This window comes from Martes martes (assembly GCF_963455335.1).
Source record: "Martes martes genome assembly, chromosome: 4".
NCBI lineage: Eukaryota > Metazoa > Chordata > Mammalia > Carnivora > Mustelidae > Martes > Martes martes.
The window spans coordinates 97527639-97552269 of record NC_137891.1 but is presented as its reverse complement, the minus strand read 5'-3'; the positions used below and the strand labels follow the sequence as shown (position 1 = coordinate 97552269).

The following is a 24631-nucleotide window of genomic DNA, read 5'->3' as shown; positions in this document are numbered from 1 at the left end:
ATGTGATCATTCTAGCATCCAAACGTGTGTTGAATGAATGATAATGATAAGAACAGTATTCATAAAGCAAGCAGAGACAGGAAGTGATAGCTCCTGTGGGGGCATGGAAAAGCCTTTAGAGAAGAGGTAACTTGAGTTAGGATCTTCCTGGTTGGTAGATGAGAAAGTAAGGAAAGTGGAAAAGCCACTGGAGGCAGAAGCAAAGCCTGAGCAATGGCACCCAGAAGTGCAGTTGGTGTCATGGAACACTGTGACCGGTGTGGCCACAAGAGCACTTCTCAGCATGGCTCTTCACAAGTTAAGACCCGTCCAAAAGACCTGCGCTGGGTCTGCACAGTCCTCATCATGCCACTCAGCTCTGGAAATTATTTTCTACTCAGGCTTCTGTTGCAAAGGAAAGGACTATAATGCCAAAATAAGAATACTCTTGATTCTACAAAACTACATTAAAGCAGCATGTGTTTAGTATCCACAGTATTTTAACTTCTTATTTTTATTATTTTTTATTATGTTATGTTAGTCATGTGTTCCAAGTTTCATTGTTTGCGTGTAACACCCAGTGCTCCATGCAATACTTGCCCTCCTTAATATCTGTCACAGGGCCAACACATCCCTCCACCCCCCTCCCTTAAAACCCTCAGTTTGTTTCTCAGAGTCCAGTCTCTCATGGATTATCTCTACCTCCGATTTCCCCCCCTTCATTTTTACCTTCCTTTTCTATTCCTAATTTTACCTTCCTTCCACACTATTTCTTATGTTCCACAAGTAAGTGAAACCATATGATAATTGGCTTTCTCTGCTTGACTTACTTCACTCAGCATAATCTCCTCCAGTCCCATCCATGTTAATGCAAAAATTGGTTATTCATCCTTTCTGATGGCTAAGTAGTATTCCGTTGTGTATATGGACCACATCTTCCTCATCCATTTGTCTATTGAAGGACATCTCTGCTCTTTCCACAGTTTAGCTATTGTGGACATTGCTGCTATGAATATTGGGGTGTTTATGGCCCTTCTTTTCACAACATCTGTATCTTTGGGGTAAATACCCAGAAGTGCAATTCCTGGGTCATAGAGTTGCTCTATTTTTAATTTTTTGAGGAACCCCCACACTGTTTTCCAAAGTGGCTGCACCAACTTACATTTCCACTGACACTGTACGAGGGTTCCCATTTCTCCACATCCTCTCCAACATTTGTTGTTTCTTGCCTTTTCAATTTTTGCCATTCTAACTGGTGTAAGGTGGTATCTCAATGTGGTTTTGATCTGACCTCTTTGGTTAGGTTTATTCTAAGGTATCTTATGGTTTTTGGTGCTATTGTAAATGGAATCAATTCTCTAATTTCTCTTCCTACAGTTTCATTGTTAATGTATAAGAAAGCAACTGATTTCTGTGCATTGATTTTGTATCCTGCCACATTACTGAATTGCTGTATGAGGTCTAATAATTTGGGGGTGGAGTCTTTTGGGTTCGCCACATAAAATATCATGTCATCTGCAAAGAGAGAGAGTTTGACTTCTTTGCCAATTTGAATACATTTTATATCTTTTTGTTGTCTGATTACTGTTGTTAGGACTTCTAGTACTATGTTGAACAATAGTACCAAGAGTAGGCATCCTTGTCGTGTTCCTGATCTTAAGGGAAAGGCTGTCAGCTTTTCCCCATTGAGAATGATATTCGCTGTGGATTTTTCATAGATGGACTTTATGAATAGGGATAGAGGAATGTTCCCTCTATCCATATACTCTGAACAGTTTTAATCAGGAAAGGATGCTGTATTTTGTCAAATGTTTTTCCTGCATCAATTGAGAGGACCATGTGGTTCTTCTCTCCTCTCTAATTAATTTGTTCTATCAGATTGATTGATTTGCAAATGTTGAACCACCCTTGCATTCCAGGGATAAATTCCACCTGGTTGTGTTGGATAATCTTTTTAATGTACTGTTGGATTCTATTAGCTAGTATCTTATTGAGAATCTTGGCTGCCATATTCATCAGAGATATTGATCTGAAGTTCTCTTCTTTGATGGGGTCTTTACCAGGTTGTGGGATCAAGGTAATGCTGGCCTCATAGAAAGAGTCTGGAAGTTTTCCTTCTCCTTCTATTTTTTGAAACAGCTTCAGAAGAATAGGTATTATTTCTTCTTTGAATGTTTGATAGAATTCCCCAGCGAATCCATCAGGTCCTCGACTCTTGTTTTTTGGGAGATTTTTGATCACTGCTTCAATCTCGTTACTAGTTATTGGTCTATTTAGGTTGTCAATTTCTTCTTGTTTAAGTCTTGGAAGTTTATAGTTTCCAGGAATTCATCCATTTCTTCTACGTTGCTTAACTTATTGGCTGTTGATCATAATTTCTGGTGATTGTTTCTATTTCCTTGGTGTTAGTCATGATATCTCCCCCTTTCATTCATAATTTTATTACTTTTGGTCCTTTCTCTTTTCTTTCGGAAAAATCTAGCCAATGGTTTATTGATCTTATTAATTCTTGCAGAGAAACAACTTCTAGTTTCATTGATGTGTTCTACTCTATTTCTGGTTTCTTATTCATTGATCTCTGCTCTAATCTTAATTATTTCCCTTCTTGTGCATGAGTTAGGCTTAATTTATTGTTGATTCCCTAGTTCTTCAGGGTGTAAAGAGAGTTTGTGTATTCAGAATTTTTCTTTTCTTTCTCTTTCTTTTTTTTTTTTTTTTTTTGAGTGAGTCTTGGATGGCTATGTATTTCTCCCTTAAGACCACCTTTGCTATATCCCGTAGGTTTTGGACTGATGTGTTTTTGTTTGTATTGGTTTCCATGAATTGTTTAAGATCTTTGATTTCCTGGTTGACCCAAACACTCTTGAGCAGGATGGTCTTCAGTTTCCCAGAGTTTGAATTTCTTCCAAACTTTTTCTTGTGATTTAGTTGCAGTTTTAAAGCATTGTGGTCTGAGAATATGCGGGGAATAATCTCAGGCTTTTGATATTGGTTGAGACCCAATTTATGACCCATATGTGGTCTATTCTGGAGAAAGTTCCATGTGCCCTTGAGAAGAATGAGCATTCTGTTGTTCAAGGGTAGAATGTTCTGTATATATCTATGAGGTCCATGTGGTCCAGTGTGTCATTCAAAGCTCTTGATTCATTGTTGATTTTCTGATTAGATGATCTGTCTATTGCTGAGAGTGGAGTGTTAACTTCCCCTACAATTAACGTATTATTATCAGTGTGTCACTTTATTTTGACAACTGTTGGCTTATGTAGTTGTCTGCTCCCATGTTGGGGGCATAGATACTTGAAATTGTTAGATCTTCTTTTTTTTTTTAATTTTTTATTTCTTTTCAGCATAATAGTATTCATTGTTTTTTTCACCACACCCAGTGCTCCATGCAATCCGTGTCCTCCCTAATACCCACCACCTGGTTCCCCCAACCTCCCACCCCCCGCCCCTTCAAAACCCTCAGGTTGTTTTTCAGAGTCCATAGTCTCTCATGGTTCACCTCCCCTTCCAATTTCCCTCAACTCCCTTCTCCTCTCCATCTACCCTTGTCCTCCATATTATTTGTTATGCTCCAAAAATAAGCGAAACCATATGATGCTTGAGTCTTGTTGGATATACCCTTTAAGAATGATATGGTGCCCTTCTGTATCTCTGACTACAGTCTTTAACTTAAAATCTCTTTTGTCTGATATGAAAATTGCTACCCCAGCCTTCTTTTGCAGTCCATTGGCATGAAAGATTGTTCTGCATCCCTTCACTTTCAGCCTGGATGTATCTTTAAGTTCGAAATGAGTTTCTTATAGACAGCATATGGATGGGTCCTGTCTTTTTATCCAATCTGCAACCCTGTGCTATTTTGTGGGAGTATTTAGGTCATTCACATTGAGAGTGATTATTAAAAGATATGATTTTATGGTCATTATTTTGCCTGTGAGGTCCTTGTTTCTGTAGATTGTCTTGTTTTTCTGTTCTATAGATTTCTGTTCTATATCACTCTTGGGTCTTTCTCCTTTTATAGAACCCCCCTTAACATTTCTTACTGGTGATATATTCTTTCAGTTTTTGCTGGTCTTGGAAGCCCTTTATCTCTCCATCCATTCTAAATGACAACCTTGTCAGATAAAATATTCTTGGCTGCATGTTCTTCTTATTTAGTACTCTGAATATGTCTTGCCAGCCCTTTCTGGCTTGCCAGGTTTCTGTGGATAGGTCTGATGTTATTCTGATGTTCCTCCCTCTGTACATAAGGAATCTCTTCCTCCAGCTGCCCTTAAGATGTTTTCCCTGGCTTTAAGATTCACGAGTTTCATTATTACATACTTGGGGGTCAGTCTGCTCTTCTTGATCTTGGGGGTATTCTCTCTGCCTCTAGAACACAAATATTTGTTTCATCCCCCAGATTAGGGAAGTTAGGATTTGCTTAAATATATCTTCTGGTCCTCTCTCTCTCTCTCTGTACCCCCTCAGGGATTCTAGTAATTCTGACATTGGAACATTTTATGGCATCACTTATTTCTCTAATTCTGTTTTCATGGATTCTAAGCTGTTTGTTCCAAGCCTCCTCCTGATCCTTCTTTTCTATCAATTTGTCTTCTAGATCACTAATTCGTTCTTCTGTCTCTTACCCTACCTGTCAGAGTATCTAGATTAGATTGGATCTCATTGATAGCATTTTAAGTTCTGCCAGATCAGCTCTCACTTCCGCCCTTAAAGAATCTATGTTGCCATTAATGGTTTTCTTCAACATAACTACTGTCTGCATAACTGTTACCCTGAAGTCTATTTCTGACTTCTTGGTTATATCCATATCCATTAGGTCTGTGGAAGAGGTCACAGTCTCTGAAGTTTTCCTGTGTTGGGGGTTCCTCCTCCTAGTCATTCTGGTGAGATGTGGTTGAGGGAATGTACAGATTCCAAACTATTGACCACAACCCAAGCAAGATGCACCTGTTTTATGCACCTTAGGGTTGTCAGCCTCTTGTTCTGTCTTCTGGGGGAGGGGGTCTGTCACGCTGTTACTCAGGCAACCTTATTTGGTCAGAGTTGCCTTGCCCCCTGTGGGGCGGGGTGGAATGGATTCAGTGAAAACTGGTTTGGGGGGCTTTGGTTCTCTGGTGGCTTTCCCTGGTGGCTCTCTGTGTCTTTTTAGAGAGTCAGAGCAGAAGTGACCGTATCCAGTCCTCTGTCTCAGAACAGAGAGATCGCAGTCTGTCCTCCAGAAAGTCCTCCAGACCACACTGACTCCTCTTTTGTCTGTGCTGCTGAAAACCACAGCCTCCTGGGTTGTGTGCCCCCACAGCAGCACTCCTAGCCCTCACTTCCAGGTCCAGGCACGTCTCTGCCCCTTATGCTTCTAAAACTGCCAGCAGCCCCCAGTTCACATGTGTGCCCCCATAGCTCCAGGTTTCAGTTTGGGGGGCTTCCCTTAAGACCTTTCCCCATGGCTACCAGTCTGCAAGTCTGTGCCTGAGCCACAGCCTGGGATGTTTTTGAGCTCCTGTGTTATCTCACCTTCCTGGAGCCGGTGCTTATGGTGGCTCCCTCCTCCTTCCGTTTATCTTCTGATATCTGCCTGCAGAATCCGCTCCCCACTTCATACCTCAAAACCAGCCACCGGAAGTATTCTGTTGGTATAGAACCTGATATATCTTCTTACATCTCGGGCTGATTTCATGGGTGTTCAGAATGGTCTGGTAGCTATCCAGCCCAATTCAGGGGACTGGTTGAAATAGGGTCCCCTACTTCTCCACCATCTTGGCTCCCTCCCCCTGACCCACATCTTACAAATTTTTCCACAGTATTTAACTTCTGTTCCATCAAACTCTTTATTATTAAGCCTCATACTGATGAAGCACACCATGGAGCATCTGGATCAAACTCTTGGAGCACAGTGGTAGGTGTCTACACTGGCATGACTTGATGGTGAGGTGGACCTCGTATGCCAAGTTGAATAATATGGACTTTATTCCTTAAGCAGTAAAGAGCCATTAATTTGTTTTAATCAAGGAAATGAAACACTTAATGCTTTTTATATGTCCTTTACTAATTTCTAGATTGTAGCCTTCTAGAAGCATGTGGTGAAAGAAGCCAGTATACAAAATGACTCCCTATATAAAGTTGTAGCGGGCATGAGAGAAGTTACTGGAACTTTGTCACGAATCTACCTTGAAGCCTTTGAGCTATACACAAACCCAAAGAGTTTCCAATTTCACATGCATGATCTAATATTTCTTTATAGAAAGAAATTATTAGAGGGAAACTAGAAGATCTACAGAAGATATGCTGATATCCACAACTCCCATTTATCGACCTTGGACCAGACACATATTTCATTTAACCATTGTAACAACCCAAGAAGCTGATTTAACTTCCCCGTGATCCCATAGTTAACCAAAGGCAGAGCTGGGACTTCAAGTCCCGTTTGCCTCAACTCAATCCGTATCTCAGCACAGCCTCCTCCTGTAAGCCTGGGGTGCTCACGCTCTCTCTGCCTCAATGTGCACAAAAATATCAGCTTTAACGATAATGACAGAGATTTATATGTGACTTCGTTTTCTGTAGAAAGAGATTCTAACTGATGTTCTTCCACTCCTAGTTGTCCACTGTCTGCCTGGAAAATGTAACCCTGCGTGCTGCTGCCTCCTGGTGGCAACATTCCTAACTTCACAGAAACAGAAACAAACCTTTCAAGGTACTCTTCAAAAGTCTAATGAGAAAGTGACGAAAGCTCCTAACATCAAGTCCACAGCTGACTTTCCTGTGTGGAGGCGACTGGTGCCTGCTCATTAGCCACGCCCACTGAGCCTGTGTCCTGCCCCCTTGTCCACCCACCTACAATCTGCCAACCATTCCTGGGATTTGTCCAGCACACATCTGTACCTCTGATCTCTTGTCAATCCCTTAACACTGCAGGCTCTCTTACTGCACTTACCAAGTCTTCTCTGCAGCAAGACATTAGTACATAAGCTCTCTGAGTCTGCTTCCTCAGCATGAGATGCCATGCCTGTGAAGCATAGAGCAACCACTCGTTTCTATCAGAAACAAATCGTGGACTACTTGTCTTCTCTCTCCCACTGGGTTTAAATTCTTGTAGAAGCCTGGGTTCTGAAATATCACCCACTGTGCCGAGCACAGTGCCTCCCACCCAGAATCATCACTCAGAATTATCTACCAGGAGAGGGAAGAGGGTAGCAAGATACACGGGCTTCCATCCCCACTTATTCAAGGGGTGCTCAGGGACCTTCTCTTCAAGGTAGTCAGTGTATTAGGATGTCATTGCTCTAGCCCTTTCCATTGGTGAAAGCAGGAAATATATTTTTGTATACACATATTTCTGTATCAATCTCTGTATGAACTAATCCATAAATATTTTTAAAATCATGATTTCCTGCTGATACATCTGAATCCAACACCCCAGGGTTCATTCTTACCTTTCCTTTTTTCCTATCTGAAACTATTTCTCTGACTGTGGAAACATGGCTCTTCTTATCCACAGTATGTTTCCTTCTGTGTTTAATTCTGGAATACACAAAAGGCAGTTTCAGAATTGCTAACTTATATACCTATAAACAGCAAATTTTCTAGAGTACTGTATTTGTTCATAGTTCCTTTTGTCTTTAGCTTTTCAATATAGTGGCAAAATGCTACTTTCCAAAGTTACTAAGGTTAGTTCTTTCCTTCCCTAATTCCTTCAATGTGATTATGTTGTTCTTGTATTTTTAATACAGTTAAATACATTTGTTACTCTTTGTATTTCAATTTGGGGTTGATTTTATTTACTTTTGTGGATCATGTAAAGCATTTTTGTGGTTCTAAAGTCAGAATTACACAAATATGAGTACTCAGGTAAGTATCAATCCACCCTTCCCTGGTAACCTGTCCCTAGTCTCCCATTCTTCCCACCCTATCTCCATTCCACTCCTACAGGTACCAAACTCATTGTTTCCCTGTTTATCCTTTCTGTATTGCTTGGGCACAAATGAGCAGACACATGTATTTTCTGTCCCCTTTTTTCTTACATGAAAGGTAGGATACTATAGATGTTCTTTTGTGCTTTTGTTCTCTTGACAATGTTATAGCTGCTGTTTAAGTGATGTGCTTAGATGACAACACCAGAAGTGTGATTGTGAATATAGAAGAAAAGAGAGCCAGAGAAGAGACTTGGTACTCCCAGCATTAAGCAATCAGGGTAGAGAGGAGAAATCAGCAAAGAACACTGTGAAGAAATAACCAGTCAGGTAAAAACAAAAGCTGGAAGCACAGTGAAGAAAGTGTCAAGGAGGACAAAGTGACCAAGTGTGTCAATGCTGCTGCTGTCTCAAGAAAGGTTGGAACAGAGACTTGGCCACTGCAATGAGCAGCATGTGTATCACCAGGGACATTGGCAAGCGTATATTAGAGTATATTAGAACTAATATATTCATGGGAGCAGATGTTACACTGGAGTCAAAAAGAGGATTATGGGAAACTGTGCTGGGAGAGATCCTGTCTCTGACTACCCATGAGGGGAGAAGTTGTGCAAGGCAGAGAGGGAAACACATAATCCACATTGAAAAAAATTGGCACCGGCTAGACACAAATTTCCTCTTTCCAAAAAAAAGCTGTGGGGGAAAGTGAACTTGAAAGGCATAAACTGACAATTGCATTGTACAGGTCATTTCAAGAAAAGAACTCCAGAAAACTCAGATGGATTCTTGTGTTTCCAGTTTATTCAACAGAAAAGAGATGATCTCACTGATGTTGGGGTCTGCTCATACCCATGAAGGGTTTATGAATGTCTGGGTAAAAGCAGCTCCCTACAAGAAAAGACAAGGGCTTTTCCCAGGTTCCACCTTCAACAGAGCTTAGGTTCCTTGACCCACAGCAACATTTTCTGGGTTTTCTTTTTTTAGAGAGAGAGCATTTGTTGGAAGGGTCATCAGGTTGACAAAGGAATCGTTTCCATAATGGGAATACAGGGATTGTCAAAAGCGGGAGGAATGTGTCCTGGGGCTAGATGACAGGACCAGAGGATGACCTCCTGCTTTCAGCTTCCATGTGAAGAGCAACATAATCCAACAGGGGATCAGTGTCCACCTCAGAAATCAAATTCTCTTCTCTAAGGGTCTTGGTCTGCCTATCAGGAGTGACTGTCATCTTTCCATAGGGGATAGTCATCATCTCAGAGACTATAGCCCTCTTTCCACGGGGCATGGTTCTTCCAGAGGTCCAAAGATAATTAGGAATCATAGTTGTCTCTCCATTGGTCGTGGTTTCTCCAGCTGTCTCAATCCTCCCTTCCAGAGCTACAGTGAACTTTCCAAAGGACTCAGTTTCCCTTGTAGGGCTCACAGTCCCACCTCTGTTTCTTGTAGTCGTATTTTGAAACTTTCCATGGGTATTAGCGGCCAGAGACTTTCTTCCTGGGAATGAAATCCTCATATCAGCGGTCCAAGCTTTGGTTATAGCTGGGCTTTCAGGGCCAGTTCTTGGAGAATTCATAACAGTTGAGAACCAAAATTCTGGTGAAGGAGTTGAGCTGGACTCTAGAGAAAATCATCAGAACAGGATGAGACTCCTACTGCTTCCTTCCCATCCTATTCATTACTGGCAGGACTACAACTGAAGTACATGCTCCCAAAATCCAGAGTTGAGGGATTTTATAATACACCCTCTTGAAGGCATAGATAAAATCCCACCATATGGAAGACCTGCTCCTTGACTTCATCACGTTAACGTGACCCCAGACACACATGGGGACTCAGCACATTTACTAGATTTCTGGTGAATGACCCCAGGGAGTCTGCCAGTCTTCTATGCTTAAGGCCTCACTTTGACCTCTCTGATTGTGCATTCAACAAGACCTTGCTGCCCCAAGTCCTAATAATGGAAACCTCCTGTGCCCCCCAATGTAGGAGGCACCAGGAACGATGTCAAGGGGCAAGGAGGCCACTCTAGACAGCATTTTGTAAAGAACTGGGTTGGAGTCCTATCTTTGGCCCTGACTAGCAGTGTTAGCTTTCTGAGCCCCAGTTTCTTGGTGTATAAAATGATGGGTATAAACCAACTCAAAGGATGTTTCAGCTCTAGCATGCCAGGTTCCATCTCCTAAACACTGGGGCAGTCTCTACTATCAATGAGATGTCAAAAGAAATCTGACTTCCTTTTCTGGCCCTTGTCCCATGAAAACAGGAGGAAGCAAGAGAGAAATAAACTAGCATATGTTGAACACTAACTATGAGCCCGTAGTTTTCATTCTTTATTTCTTTTCATTCTTGTAATAATGTCATGAGTATAAGGATCATTCCTGTTTTACAGATAGGGAAACCAAAGGTCAGAGGGGTCACATGGAGCACAACTCTAAACCAAGAAAATGGATTGGCCTGACATCAGAACTTATTCTCTTCCCTCGAAGTCATGCTGCCTCACCAAAGCCTTCAGATCTAACAGAAGGGACCCAGCCAGAGCCCAGTTACATAACTTCTAACCCCAGTTCCAGGAAATAGCTACTCACCATTCTGCACCAGGAGACTATTCAACTTGCTGACAAGGGGGAAAGGGCCAGTGCCACAGAAAGCACCCTTGGTGTCATCCAGGTCCAACGTCCACACCATGGCTCCCCCAAAATTCTCTCTCTTTATGAACATTGCCTGAAAAAGTAGTAGTCAATCAACCTGCTACGCTGGACAACCCCCAGTGGGTACAATGGCAAAACACTGAAGACAGACCCTCAGGAAACACCACAGGAGCAAGAGAGCTTGTGTTTGAATTCAGCCTCTAACCACTTCCTAGCTGAGGGATCTTGAAAAGGTCACACAAACCTTAGTGCCTTTGGGCACTGGGGTGGCTCAGTCGGTTAAGCGACTGCCTGCAGCTCAGGTCACGATCCCTGGGTCCTGGGATCAAGCTCCACATCAGGCTCCCTGCTCAGCTCTCCCTCCATCCCTCCCCCCTGCTTATGCACTCTCTCTCTCTTATACTCTCTCTCTCTCTCAAATAAATAAATATTTTAAAACAGCAACAACAATAACAAAAAACCTTATGTGTCTTAGTTGACTCATTTGTAAAAAAGGATAGTAACATTTCCAACATGTTTAGGGGCCAAAGAATTCCTACAAGTACACACTACAGCAAGGATGGATCTCAAAGACATTATACTGAGTGAAAGAAGCCAGTCACGAAAGGACAAATACTGTATGACTCCACTCACAGGGGGTCCTCGGAGTTGTCACTTGCATATAAACAGAAAGAAGAGTAGGGATTACCAGCGGCTGGAAAGATGAGAAAGTTCTGGAGATGTTAGGTGGTGATAGTTACACGATAATATGAATGCGCTTAGTGGTACTGAACTGGACGCCTAAAAATGGGTTAAATGGCAAATTTTATGTCATGCATATTTTGCCACAATTTTAAAAATAGATTAAAAAAAAGAGTTCCTACCTGTAAAATATTTGGAGCAATACCTTGTATCAAATAAATGTTCATAAATATTTAAAACTGTTTCTCCAAGATCCCAAGGCTAATCAACATTATCATCATTCTAAATAGATGTTGCTATATTATTTTAGAATCACTTCCATGTAGCTTATCTCACAATGATGCTATAAAGAAGAGAGAAACTACCTTCCCAGATAAGAAAATAAAGGCTTTTGCCCATGATTTCTCAAACCTCAGCTATAACTAGATGGCAGGGTTTAGACTCAAATCCGGGTCCTATTGCTACTTTGCTGGTGTTCTTTGTCAGGGTTGAAAAGACAGACTCCATCACCTCTGCATAGCTGAATGATTTGGCCATATCGCTTTGGCCTCCTTTCTGGGATTTACTTTCCCCAAATGTAGAATAAGAAGAAGGAGGGACCCAATTAGAGCTCAGCTGAAACTGTGAAGACTTCAAGTTTTTATCCTGCTTACAAATGAACAAGTTAGCCTACAAGTTTTATGTGTACACGTGCACGCACACGATCTCTGGACCAGAGAACAGACCAGTGATGCTCGCTGCAACAGAACAGTCAGAAGAGCACTTAGACCTTGGTTCTCATGCCCCAGTTGCCCAGAGAATGACATGGCAAAGGCCAGATAGTCACCTCCATGTGCAGGAAGGTGTCAGCACAGAAAAAGGCTTCTGAACTCATGAGCTCATCTAGGACAGCCAGCAAATCAGACCATCATCCGGAGAAAGGGAGAGCCTCACTGGAACGTAGACAAGCCCTCTCTGGGGAGGAGACCTCTACATCTGGGACCATAGCAAAGGCTCTGAGGGAAGGGGAGAGGCAGCTTCCTATTTTCATTAGAGCTGGTCTGCTTCCTTTGCTCAGAGGGCCCAGACCGTGCAGGAACACTGAGAAATCCAGGGATAATTCTCTCCCAATGATGATCTCTGAGGTTTCTTTCAGCTCTGGGATTCTGGAATGAAATCCCTTAATCAGCCTCACACAGGGTTCTGCCCCCCTCTAGTTCTGCAAGGTGTGGTAACAGCCCCTTAAAGCGAGGACACCATCCTGGCTGGCCTTGGTCCTCCCCCAGCATACGTAGGTCAATTCCTTCTCCCGTGTCCTGCGGGTCTTATTCTTAATTCCATCCAACTGGGTAATTCCATTGAGTCATTGAATTTTTCTGTGTGTGTCTTCTGGTCCCAAACCAGAGTAAGATCCTGGAGGCTGAAAGCCATGCTCTCTACCTCTCTCCTCGCAGCAGGCTTCACTCAGTGATGTGCACAGGGGAGGTTATGGTGAATCTTCATGAATGCTGCCCTCTCTGATGCTTTCTACCCCAAACTTCCCCCAAAGAACAGCTGACACCTGTTACTTCTGCACCACCCGTAATAGAGGAGACTGGAACTTCTAATAAGCCCCGATATCCAGGCAGTTGCCAAGTCCTGACCATTTCCCATTCAAAAATTACCTCCTCTTCCAATCACCTGGTCCACGCCCTCACTATCTTCCCTGCACACCTCTGCATTCCCCAGTGCTTTCAGAATGCCAAAGTGCTTACAGCAGGATCCCATGGGGACATACTAAGAACAGTTTCCGAATTCTTTCTAAGAACTGCTAAATATTCAGGGGTGGAACCAAGAATTTCTATATTTGCCAAGTCTCAGGTGATTCCAAAGCACAGGCAGGTTTGGAAATCACCAAAGACATGTCATTTTTGTTGTAATTCACTATGGAAACCCACCTGGCTCACTTCCATTCAACATCACTTGCGTGAGGTGAGGGGGTGATCAGAGTTAGGTTCTAAAGGTTTCAAACTTACAGGTCATATGCCTGTTCAGAAACCTGATTTTGTCTTAAAATACCTGCAAGAAGAGGGCCAAACACCTTCACCAGGATTCAAGTCCCTCTATAAACTGGCCTGCACTTCACCACCTTCTCTTACACTTAACAAAAATTCTCTGCCCACCCCAATTCTTTGAACCTACTTTGAATGAGCTTTCAGTACCTACTGAACCTCTCCCCATGTCATTATTCCCCCCTGCTGCTCACCTCCGTCAGGAGCCCTCCCTGACTCTCCTATCCCACATATCAGTGCTACTCATGGAGTGCTTAGCATGGCCTACCTTGTATTGCTGTTTATCTGTTATGAAATTATCTGGTCCAAACAGAAAAGAAGAAACTGTTGCCAAAAATCAGTGTAAACCGAAAGAAGTCATCTCTCCCCTCAAAACCAAAATTCCTTCTCTTCAAAAGGAGAGGGTTGAATAGACGGGATTAGGAAACCCCGGGTAGGTCAGGTACCTGAGACTCACCTGATCCAGCCACCCTCGCCTTTTTATCCTCCAACCAGTACATGCACACAAATGCATGCATGTCCTTGTGCACGTGCGCGTGCACACAAACACACACACACACGCATTGTACAGATAAGAGTCTCAAGGGAGCCAGAAGAAAACTATATGTCGGAGCAAGAAAGGACCAAGGTCTTACCTTGTGACTGAAGCTGACGGCATCATCATAGCCAACCCACTCCTTCCCCTTGTAGGCGTAGGGGACACGCTGAAAATCAATCCAGTGCTTTGTCGCTCTCTGGAGAAAGGAGCAAACCTGCCCGGAGGATCACCAGGTTAGTTCTGGGAAGAGCCATGGAGAGAAATGCCAGCAGGCACACTGCTCTTTTCCCAGTAGTGAAGAAACCAAGGGCCCCTCCCCAGGGAGTAGGAAAAGGCGGACCAAAGAGGTAGCAGGAAGCCAGTCACAGAGGACCTTCTCTTTCCTGAACAAATTCCTACTAGAACATGTTCCTTTCTCTAATGTCCATGACAGAAAGGGAGATAGAACCAAGGAGTGGCTGACATCCTTAGAAACCAAATCAGGTCTTGGCTAAATAACATCAATGCCAATACTAACAGTAACCTATCCAACCTGACCAAACCCGGATCTCTTTCAAAGAGTTACCATAAACAAACCTCTCCTCTCTTCATCAGCCTAAAGGGCCCAGTCTCGGTAGTTATCACACTAGCTTGTGAACCTCCAATAAATTTAAAGTTCTCAAAGGTAGGAAGAACTGGGTAGTTACAATCACTCGAGCATCTGAGAGACTACTAGGTGCCCGGGCTTGTGCTAGAAACCCTATGCCACAAAGAAGTCGAAGTGTTCCAGCCCATTGTAGAAGCTCATGTCCCAGGCTTTTTTTCTTTCCTTTCTTCCTCTCTTTGGTTCTTTAAAGGTTCCGTCAACATTTCTTTGGCTGTAATGTTGTTCAAGAATATTATTTCCACTATGCCATCACTTGTAGGAAAACCTTCACTGGCTTAGCAGGAAAACCTCTCCAGCCAGCCAGCAGAGAGCAAAGACTGGGGAGACCCTGTGCCTCCACTCCTACCTACGGCACCCACATACACCATGTGCCCCAGCACCTGCTGTCCTCTGCCTGGGGGGCCCTTCCCTCTTGTCATTCCTGCCCATCAGGATTCTTCCTGTGCTCCAAAGCTCTGCTCCATGAGACCTTTCCAGATCCCTAAGCCACACCCCCTGTTCTCTTATTATCTTCCTTTGTGTTTATATCCCCTTGGGTCCACGTCTCTTCCTTCCACTCATAGAAAGCTTTGTTGAAACAAAGAATAAGGGAATGGAACTGGGGGAAGAAGAAAGAATCTGTAGGAAGGAAAGTCTGGAATTGCTTCTAAAGAATCCAGTAGTGGGAGGGAAGGGAGTCAGGGAGTGAAGATGAAACAAGATTGGCCAGGAGAGCTTAGTGATTGAAGCTGGGGAGGGGTAGGTGGGAGTGGGGGAAGGGGAGAGGAGGTTACACTATTCTTTTACTTTTGCAAATGTTTGAAATTATATGTATTTTAGATATTATTTTTATTTTTATTTAGGCCAGATAGTCGTAAGTCAGGATTGACTTGCGTAACAGTTAAGATTCGTTCGACGGGCCCCCCTCCACTTGGACTTGACTGAGCCCCTACAAGGGACTCAAATACCTTCCCCTGAAGAAAAAGGAAGTATCTCTGATAGTGGATTTCTCCTGCACTGGTAAACCACTTCTTTGTCCTGTCTCCAGCCCTCACCCTTGCCTCTGCCCCACTGACCTTGCTCTTGCCCTGTTAGAGGATGGAGAAGCCCTAACAGATAGATGTCCCTATTTCTGTCACCTCATAATAAGCCAGGAAGCCAGATTGCTTGGTGTACTTTCCTGGAGACGCAGGTCCCACGGTTTCAGCCTGTAGTCCATTCTCAGAGGCTTTAAGGAGGCGAAAGGTACGCCCATAGGTGGGGAAGCCCATGAGGAGCTTCTCTGGGGGCGCCCCCAGCTTTCGCCAGTAATTCATGGCATACGCCTGCAGTTAGAAAGAACACAAACCCCTCCATGTTACTGAGGGCCAATGGCCCGGGCTCAGGGCAGACATTTGGGCCCCTTGAGGTCTTTCCTTACCGAAGAGCTGGGGTCTCCAGGGAGAGAGTACAGGGGGCTGTTGTGCCCTGTGAGCTTTTCCCAGCTTCCATGAAAGTCATAAGACAAGACATTGATGAAATCCAGGAGTCTGTGGAGGCCGAGAGGAGGAGATAAGCAGATTGGGCTAACGAGATTTTCAAGTCAGATCAACCACGGGACTAGCCAGCTAACTAGCTGTGCCCTGGCCACCCAAGCTGCCCTCCCATCTCAGCCCAAGCTGCCCGCCCATCTGTGTCATCTACTTGAGATGAGCCGCTGCAGCAAACTGCTGGTCAGGGACAGCCATGCCTCAGAACCCGGACCTCCTGAGAGCTTCCAGGGAAGTAGGCAGGAGTCGGACATGAAAACACATTTGTGGGGTGCCTGGGTGGCTCAGTTGGTTAAGCATCTGCCTTCAGCTCAGGTCATGATCCCAGGGTCCTGGGATCGAGTCCTGTGTCAGGCTGCCTGCTCGGGGCGGGTGGGGGGGAGACTATTTCCACTCCCTCTGTCCCTCCTCCCATGCTCACGCTCACACTCGCTCACTCTCTCAAATAAATAAATAAAATCTTTTTTAAAATTTTCAGAAGGAAACACACTCGTGCCTGACGCAAGTACTAACAGGTTGCGTAAATGGTCATGAGGAAGGCAGTACTGCCCACAGCAGCTAAAGAGCATCTGTCCTTCCACCGTTCAAGGCGCCAGGGAAACCATGTCTTCCAGAACACTTTCAGAATGAACAAGTGTCAGTAAGCACTTACCAACTCACAGGCGTAAAGGTGTACAAGGATTCCATCATTTAATTTTAACCTGGTCAATGGTCTCAGTGTCACAGTGGTCTCCATTTTAGAGCTGAAGATGGTGAGACTCTGACAGGCTCCCTAACTTGCCTGCGGTCACCCAGCTGCCTGAGGGTCAGACTCCCTCAATCCTGCCTATTATCCACACCAATGCTGACAAACTCTATGCCCCACGGCATCTCTCCCCCTGGCCCCACACTGAAACCCAGCTCCCTGGTGTCATCACAGACAGAAACACCCCATCCTCTCTTTCCTTCTGCACGGGCCTCAGCTCCTCCTCTGTAAATACTCCATTCTTGAGGTTTGAGAAATTAGCCCAGAGCTGGCATGTCCAGAAAGAGTGAGTTCTGAGTGACGCCCGGTGGCTCATGGGTTAAGTGACTGCCTTCAGCTTGGGTGATGATCCCAGGGTCCAAGAATTAATCCAAGGGTCAGGCTCCCTGCTCAACGTGGAGTTTGCTTCTCCCTCTCTGCCTGCTGCACCCCCTGCTTGTGCTCTCTCGCTTTCCTGACAAATAAGTAAAATCTTTAAAAAAGAAAAAAAAAATGTCAGTTATGAGCTATTCTTTGCTCTGCTTTGTAACTTGCAGAGACGGGTGCTAGGGAAGCTGGGCCTGCCCGGGCTTTCCTATTTTTGTATTTGTGGCGGTGGGTGATTTTTCACCTGCCTCTGATGCCAGCCATGGGCGGCAGAGCGTATGTCTACAGCTGTTCCCTGGGAGGGCAGAGGCCGGGCCCATGGGATGCTTGCCTGTGAGACCCAGCAAAAGGCTTTGGTTGGGACTGATTCTACACCCCACCTCTAATCTCCTAAAGAAAGCCCGGGCTATGTGGAGCTGAGCTAACCTTTGTCCCCACCCATGTCCCTCAGCTGGATGCTCCCCCCCCCCACCAGCATCTGTGCGTGGATAACTCAGGGGCAGTGCGGGGGCGGTGCGGCGGTTGTGAGCGTGAGCTGCCTCCTTGCCTCCCACGTCCTGCCCCGCCAGGCAGCACGCACTCACCCTCCTAGAGGGCGCACGTCATAAGCCGTCCGGATGGTCTGTGGTTCCCCAGAGACGGCGGCAGAGAGCAGCAGCCTGGGACGCGCTGTGAGCATCGCCTCCTGCCGGAAGGCAAACAGGAGCTCCTACCAAGAAAGACGCGGACGCAGCGTCCGCACCGTCAGGAAAAGAAAGTATCAGCCAGGAAAACTATTTACAGAGTCCCTCGAGCCAGGCTCTGAGGACACAGAGGGGAGCCAGACACGGGCCCTGCCCCCAGGCTCGTGAGAGAGGTGGCCTCGAGCCACCGTGGTAACTGACTTAATAGAGGGAGGGGTAGAGGCGTGGCCGGCAGGGTCAGGAGCTCCGGCTGCAGACTGTCTGCCTGAGGGAGACCCGGCAGCTGCCAAAAGGAGGCCTCACTTGGGCTGGCCTGCCGCAATAGGACCTGACTGTGACCAAGAGGAAGAGCCACAAGACTCCTGCTCTTCCGCCTGACACTTCTAAGATGATGGTAGTAAAAGAACGTTCTGCCACCATTCTCCTGCCCCTGCCCCTGGCCTTCTGCTCCTCCTGCGCCATGAGCCCAGATATGATAAAAATCGAATCATTGCTGGATCCTGGAGCCCGCCGGACTCGGCCTTACTTCAATTAAGAGGAGGAAAGTCCACCGGTCACTCTTGGGGCTGCCTCTCAGTCCAGGGTACAAGAAGAAGAGGTCCAGACCGTCAAACTTATGTCTCCTCAGGAAGGATATAACCGAACCAATAAACCTTCCCCGGTTGGATAATGTGGACAGCATAGTGGTGAACCTGCAGGAGACCCGGGGTGAGGCGAGGAAGGAGGGCTTTCTGCCGAACCGCAACCTCCACAAAGCCCTTGGGTTCTCGCCCCGCGGAGGGCACACAGGTATGGCTGGAGGAAAGGAAGGCGGGTCCACCCTTCTTAGAAGCCCCTCCCATCAAGGGGCGGGGGGAGAGCGGGGTTAAGTACCCGCGATGGGGAATTCAAACAGCAGGGAGGGGGCTGCGGTCTCACCTGGTAGTGCCGAAGTTCCACCCACCAATGGACAGCAGTGTTCTCAGCTCCCCGTTCCTGTGATGGGGGATAAATGGAGGTAACCTGGGGCCCCACTCCAGTGGGTTCAGAGTCCCAGTGGGGAACAGAGCAAACTAGAGGGGGAGGGTGGAGAAGTGAGAGAGGAAGGCACGTGGAGGGAGGGAGAAAAGGAAGGAAAAGAGGGGAGAACAATCAACCTGTGGGTCATCACAACCCAGGTCCCCCCAAGCCTTGTCTAAAGTCCGCAAAACTCCCCCACATCCCCATGATGCTCCCACATAAAGAAGAAGAAAGAAATAGTCTGAAATGTTTCTTTTCACTGTTTTCTTAGGCCACAAGTATTTATTGAGCAATGACTATGTGCGGTTGATGGCTTTAGGAGCTTCACTGAGATACAACAGAGAGTGAGACAGACAAGCTCCCTGCTCTCAGGGAGCCTGTGATCAAGTGACAAGGATTTTTACCTTGGCCGTCTATAATCATTCACACAGAGACAGACCTCCCCTTGGACAGGAAGAGAACCCAGGAGTTGTGGGGAGGAATAGTTAAGCAAGCACTTAATGAGCACCAGCTGTGTGCAAGGCACTCCCCCAGCCACTGGTATACAAACATATTGGAGACCCTGCTCCTTGCCTTGGGGGGATAGGGCTTATTGGCTGGGGGGTGCAGGTGACAAATGGTAATAAAGACCCTAGCATTTGTGATGGGCAGGCTCTCCTTGAAGCACTTGAACAGCATGAGTACATGAACTCCGCCCCACTGGCTTGAAGGGTGAGTTGGGGGTTACCAGGCAGAGGCAACAAAGGCCTGACAAGGGCAAGGAGGAAAGAATGAGCTCGGGGTGTTATTCAACCGGGAGTTCTCAGGCGGGGATGCTCCCAAGGCCCACTTGAGAGGAGGCTAGGACCAGAAGAACCAGAAGAAAGTTGATGAGTAACAAGAGAAATAGGATTAATTTTCCTGTGTCTGTAAAACCTGAAAAAATGATCCCCACATGCCAATGAACACACCTCTGCTTGAGTTTGTTGAATTCTGCATATGTAGTTTTCTCATCCTGGGGATCCTTAGCAACAATCTGATTGTTGTTCATTGAGGCAAAGGCAAATATCAGGTGGGTGCAGAGAAAGGGGTCCAGGTCCTGGGGCAAGACGGAGGCAGGGCTGGCACGACCCTGTGCCCAGCTGGTGAAATAACACACCAGTTTGTAGGCAGCGCCTGGCAAGGGAGGACTTGTATTAGCTGGCAGAGACCAAGGGAGGGTATGGAGCTTGGCTTCCGCTGACCGCTGTGACCACAGCCCGGGAGGCCTGGCCACCAGAACACCCCCGACCCCCATGCAAACACAGCCCAAAGCAACCCTGAGGTCTGGTCCCCACCACCACCACCCCTACTGCTGAGGCCCCAGGGGAAAAAGAGTGTTTTATGCAATCCTGATCAGAATGGATCCTCGAGTCTGGATCCTGGCACACAGAGCGACACAAATGGCTGGGACTGAAAATCCTCCACTGAACTGCAGCAGATCAATGATCTGGGACACAGGAGCCAGGACAGGGAGGGGCTGCAGGGGACACTCCACACTGAGCACTTCTCAGCCGGAGAAGCTCCCCAGCTCTGGAGAGGAGGACACAATGTCCTTACCATCGTGCTGTTTCAGCACAAGAACCAGGCCTGCAGGAAACAAAGGATGGAATCACACTCAAATTCCCATGCTCCCCCAGAGTGACATGCCCCAGCCTCCCTCCGGTCCTCCAGGGCACCCACGAACTAGGGCCCATAGCCAGACACTGACACACACATGGAGACATGCTGCGTTCACTTGCTTCCTCTTCTCTAAGTTGAGTCAGTGTTGCCAGATCTATCGAAGCTCCTATTCACCCCAACAAACACCACATCGATTCACACATGCTTTTTAGCATGGGGACAACGATGACTTAGAAGTCCCAGCAAAAGCTCTAGGCCAGTGATTCTCCCCCTGGTTGTAAGTATAAAACGTAGTAATGTTCTGGCTCCTCCCCTAGAGATTCTGATATCACTGGTCCAACGTGGAATGGAGCGTAAAGATATTTAATGGGTAGCCGGATTGAAGAACCACTGCTCAGATCACTCCTGCCTGGGCCCTTCCAGCCCTTCACTGTGTCCCATCCCACCTCCATCTAATCCAGCCCCGAGCCCCTGGCTGCTTCTCAGGCACTCGAGAGGTGACAAACGTAGGAAGCCTGGTATCTCCTGGACTGAGTAACATTGTGGGGGCTGGGACCTGCCACACTCACCAATCCACAGCAACAGTCTGCCCATCTCAGAGGTCTGAGAGCTGTGAGGTTAGGGCTCGAGCCCCTTTATAGGAGCTCTGGGACAGTGCTGACATAGCCCAGCTACACACACACACAAAGCCAGGGGCAGTGATTAATGGGCTGCTGCCCAAGTCACAGTGACCCCAGCAGCTCCCATCCTCCCTCTCCAGTAGAACTGTAGCTCTCAGAGCTTGCAAAGTGATAGCTCGGTCTGACACTGGCATGCAGTGGGTGTCTGCCAAGGGCCATGGTGAGGTCAGGGCAGCGCTCAGCCCTGTTCCTGGGATTTGCCCCCCAGGGATTGAGTATGAGGAGGAGTAAACAATGTACGGAGGCAGTATTCCCCATGTTATCAGGTTATTGGTTAGGGTAGCAATGTAATGCAAAGTTGAAAAGTCCCAGCTTTGGACCTAGGCAGGCCAAGGTTTGAATCTCAGTGTCATCAGTTAGAAGTTTGATAATCGTGGGTGTTATTTTGATCTTTGAGCTTCAGCTTCCACACTTGTAAGATGGAAGTAATAGCCCATACTCACCTCATAAGGTTTTATAGGAATTAAAAAGATAATGTATGAAAAACTGTTAGTTCAGGACTTTGCATGTAATAAGGGCTCAGTGAATGGTACCTGTCACTAAGGATGCTGAAAGAGTTGCACCCCCCCCCAAGTGAGGTTCTCAAACTCACATGCTGACATCCACCAGGCAGGTGACACAAATGCGTGACGTGGACACAATATAATAGCCCTCTCCACTTTATTAGAACAACAAGAGTTCAAGTCCAATGATACACATGAAATAACATGAAGCCCCTTGGTCAGGAGACAACAGAGATTGGCATGAACAGGGACAGCACTCCAAGTAGCCACTAATGGTGGCCGTGTAGTGAAATAGATCCCATGTTGGAAGATCCCTCAATTTCTTTCCTCCTTCCTTCCTTCTTTTGTCAGAGAGACAGAGAGAGAGAGAGAGAGAGAGAGAGAGAGAAAGAGAGTGAGCACACAAGCAGGGGGAGTGGCAGGCAGAGGGAGGAGGAGGCTCCCTGCTAACCGAGAAGACCAATGTGGGACTTGATTCCAGGACTCTGGGATCATGACCTGAGCCCAAGGCAGACGTTTTACTGAGTTACCCAGGCATCCCAACCTCTCAATTCCTTAAGAAAAGACAAAAATCTGAATCTTTGTGTGAGTGAACAATGTTTGATCCAGTATACAAGCCAGTGCTGAGAACTTAAGGAACATAAGGAATATAATTCTGGATACCTGAGAACCAATGTTTAAAAATACGACAACAATATGAGAGATAAACAATATAGATCTGTAGCCAGATGCTTTTATGACATATCAGTCTTCTCTTCCTGCTACAGAGGATCTCAGATCATGAGTAGGTCCCATACGTCAGGGTCTGAAGCTCAGTCGTGAGGGACCAGATTGGATACCCATCTTCTCAGAAACCGATAGTTCACCTGGTCCACCTGTCACTGAGGTACTAACCAGATGTCAATATAATAAATGATATAGGGGCCTACTTCCCTTCCTCTCTCTGCCTGCCTGTCTACTTGTAATCTCTGTCAAATAAATAAATAAAATCTTTTTAAAAATGACACAGGGAAATACAAGTACGAGTTGTTGAATTTGAATCCCATCCAGTATGAAGAAATCAAATCTTAAATCTTGAATCAGAAGATTGCTTGAATATCATGGAACAAAAACCTTAAATGGTATAGAATGTTTAGGCAAAGGGTATTTCCGTAAAACTCTAGGCAAGCCTGATGGAATAACCCACCTTAAAAAGACTGTGTCTCCATTTGTTCATCCATCCTTGTTTTCCTTTAAATATTCAGCAAATATTCATTGAACATGCGCCAGGCCCTGTTAGGCACTTTGGGTACAATGGTGAGCCTGACACAGTTTCTGTTCTCACTTCTAGTGAGAGCTTCTAGTCTAGTGAACAGACTGATCACACCCCCAAAAGCTAGTGTAGGTCTCCCTCTTAAAGAAGTATTTGTCTCTCCCATCTCTCTTGGATAGGGTAATGGGGAAAACATGAGTTTTGTTGCTAAACACACTTAAGATCCAGTTCTTACCCTGCACCGTCACTGGGGCCACCTGCATGCTCAATGCCACACTCCATTCCTTGGACTGAGAGTGACCTGAATCAGGAGATAATTAAGCTTCCTGAGAGCAACACTGGATCAGGCCAGGCAACAACTTGAACCACTGGTTATGTTACCACGGGTATGGTTTCTAACACTGATGACCATGCTCTTCCTTCCCAATTCCTAGCCTGAGTCACCTAATTCTTGTATAGGTCTGTGTATTCATTTCTCTTCCTATTCTGTAAACTATAGACACTACAGTTGTTCCCCAGTCTTGCCAGGCACCTCGGGCCCTTGCTGGTTATCTTTCAAGATCCCCCTTGAAGTGAATGCCTGCCTCTCTCTACTTCTAAGCCTCCCCTCAGGCCCCTTCTGTCCCCCAGATTCCATATCACTTAGATTTCCCACTAGGTTTGTGCCCTTCCATCCTGACTCCTGCCAGAAGCACTAGTTCTGAATACTGTCTCCTGGACGGAGCTAAATTTGCCTGCCAGTCTGGATCATCTTCATCTGTACTTGGGTCAGTCCTCCGGGATCCTATTCTGCTGCAGTGGGTAAGGCTGGATCTCAGACCTAACCGTCCCATGCCTTATGATGACTGAGGATGAAAAGAACACTGCAGTCAAACAATGGACGCCCAGGAGTGACCTCTGCTTCATTCAGCGATGACCATGCCAAGGATGGCAACTGTAACTCCATGTGTATAGCAGATGATGAATAGTAAATACTGAATGAGGGCTATGTTCAAAGTCACTGCACCATGTCACTCTGTCTGTTCTCAAAAAATACCATTGTTCTGTATTTTACACACCCACCCGGATACTTGAAAATACTCCTCCCTAGTGCTTAGCCTGTTCTCATGAGGGAGAAGACATTTACTAATGTCTTTTAGTTGGCTTATGGAAAAAACACCTACAGCAGTGCATTGCCTCCCATATTTTACAACACTCAACTAGATAAAAGCAAGATCATGGAGCTCAAACACCTTGCTTTTAACAGCCAAATCTTTTGTGATACTCATGTGGATAAACTGGACAAGCATGACTTGAATAAAATCAGTTGGTTGAATCTAAGGGCCCAAAGAGTGTTGACTAGGTTGGTGCAAATTTGAAAGATCTTTACCATTTTACATCTTTAAAATGAATGGTACAGCGTTGCCTGGCTGGCTCAGTTGGTAGAGTGTACAACTCTTGACCTCAGGGTTGTGAATCTGAGCCCCGCGTGTGGTTAGGTTTACTTTAAAAAAAAAAAAAAAAAAAGTGAGCTAGAGCAGTGTTTTCCAATATGTGATATGAGATGATTTTTGGTTCTGTGTAGGGATTTTTAACATATTAACGCATATTAAAAAGTGTATTTTCCCCACATCCCTGATTTCACAGACACTGTTTAAAAACTGAGGCAATTCAGAGTATTTTAATAAATTAATAGAGATAGTACTATTCGGATGATTTTGCTGCTCTAATGTGATGAAGAATCAGCAAGTAATGTTCATATGGCTATTAAGAATTGGCCTCCTGCTGTCCTGTGGAGCAGGAGACACCGTGGGAATCAGAGCAGTGTCTGGTGCCACCTGAA

At 45.7% G+C, this 24631-nt stretch overlaps 1 protein-coding gene across 1 annotated transcript; it reads right to left on the bottom strand.

Annotated features, from left to right (window-relative positions):
• Positions 1-8669: 8669 nt before the first annotated feature.
• On the bottom strand, positions 8670-20968 carry OVGP1 (oviductal glycoprotein 1; the record flags this gene model as incomplete). Its single annotated transcript, XM_080801597.1, has 11 exons — positions 8670-9506; positions 10475-10610; positions 13884-14000; positions 15551-15736; positions 15832-15940; positions 17636-17760; positions 18261-18426; positions 18653-18709; positions 19684-19888; positions 20312-20341; positions 20944-20968. 11 exons carry the CDS (start codon positions 20966-20968, stop codon positions 8974-8976), a joined length of 1689 nt encoding a protein of 562 aa, XP_080657723.1. The 3' UTR covers positions 8670-8973.
• Between the last annotated feature and the right edge of the window lie 3663 nt (positions 20969-24631).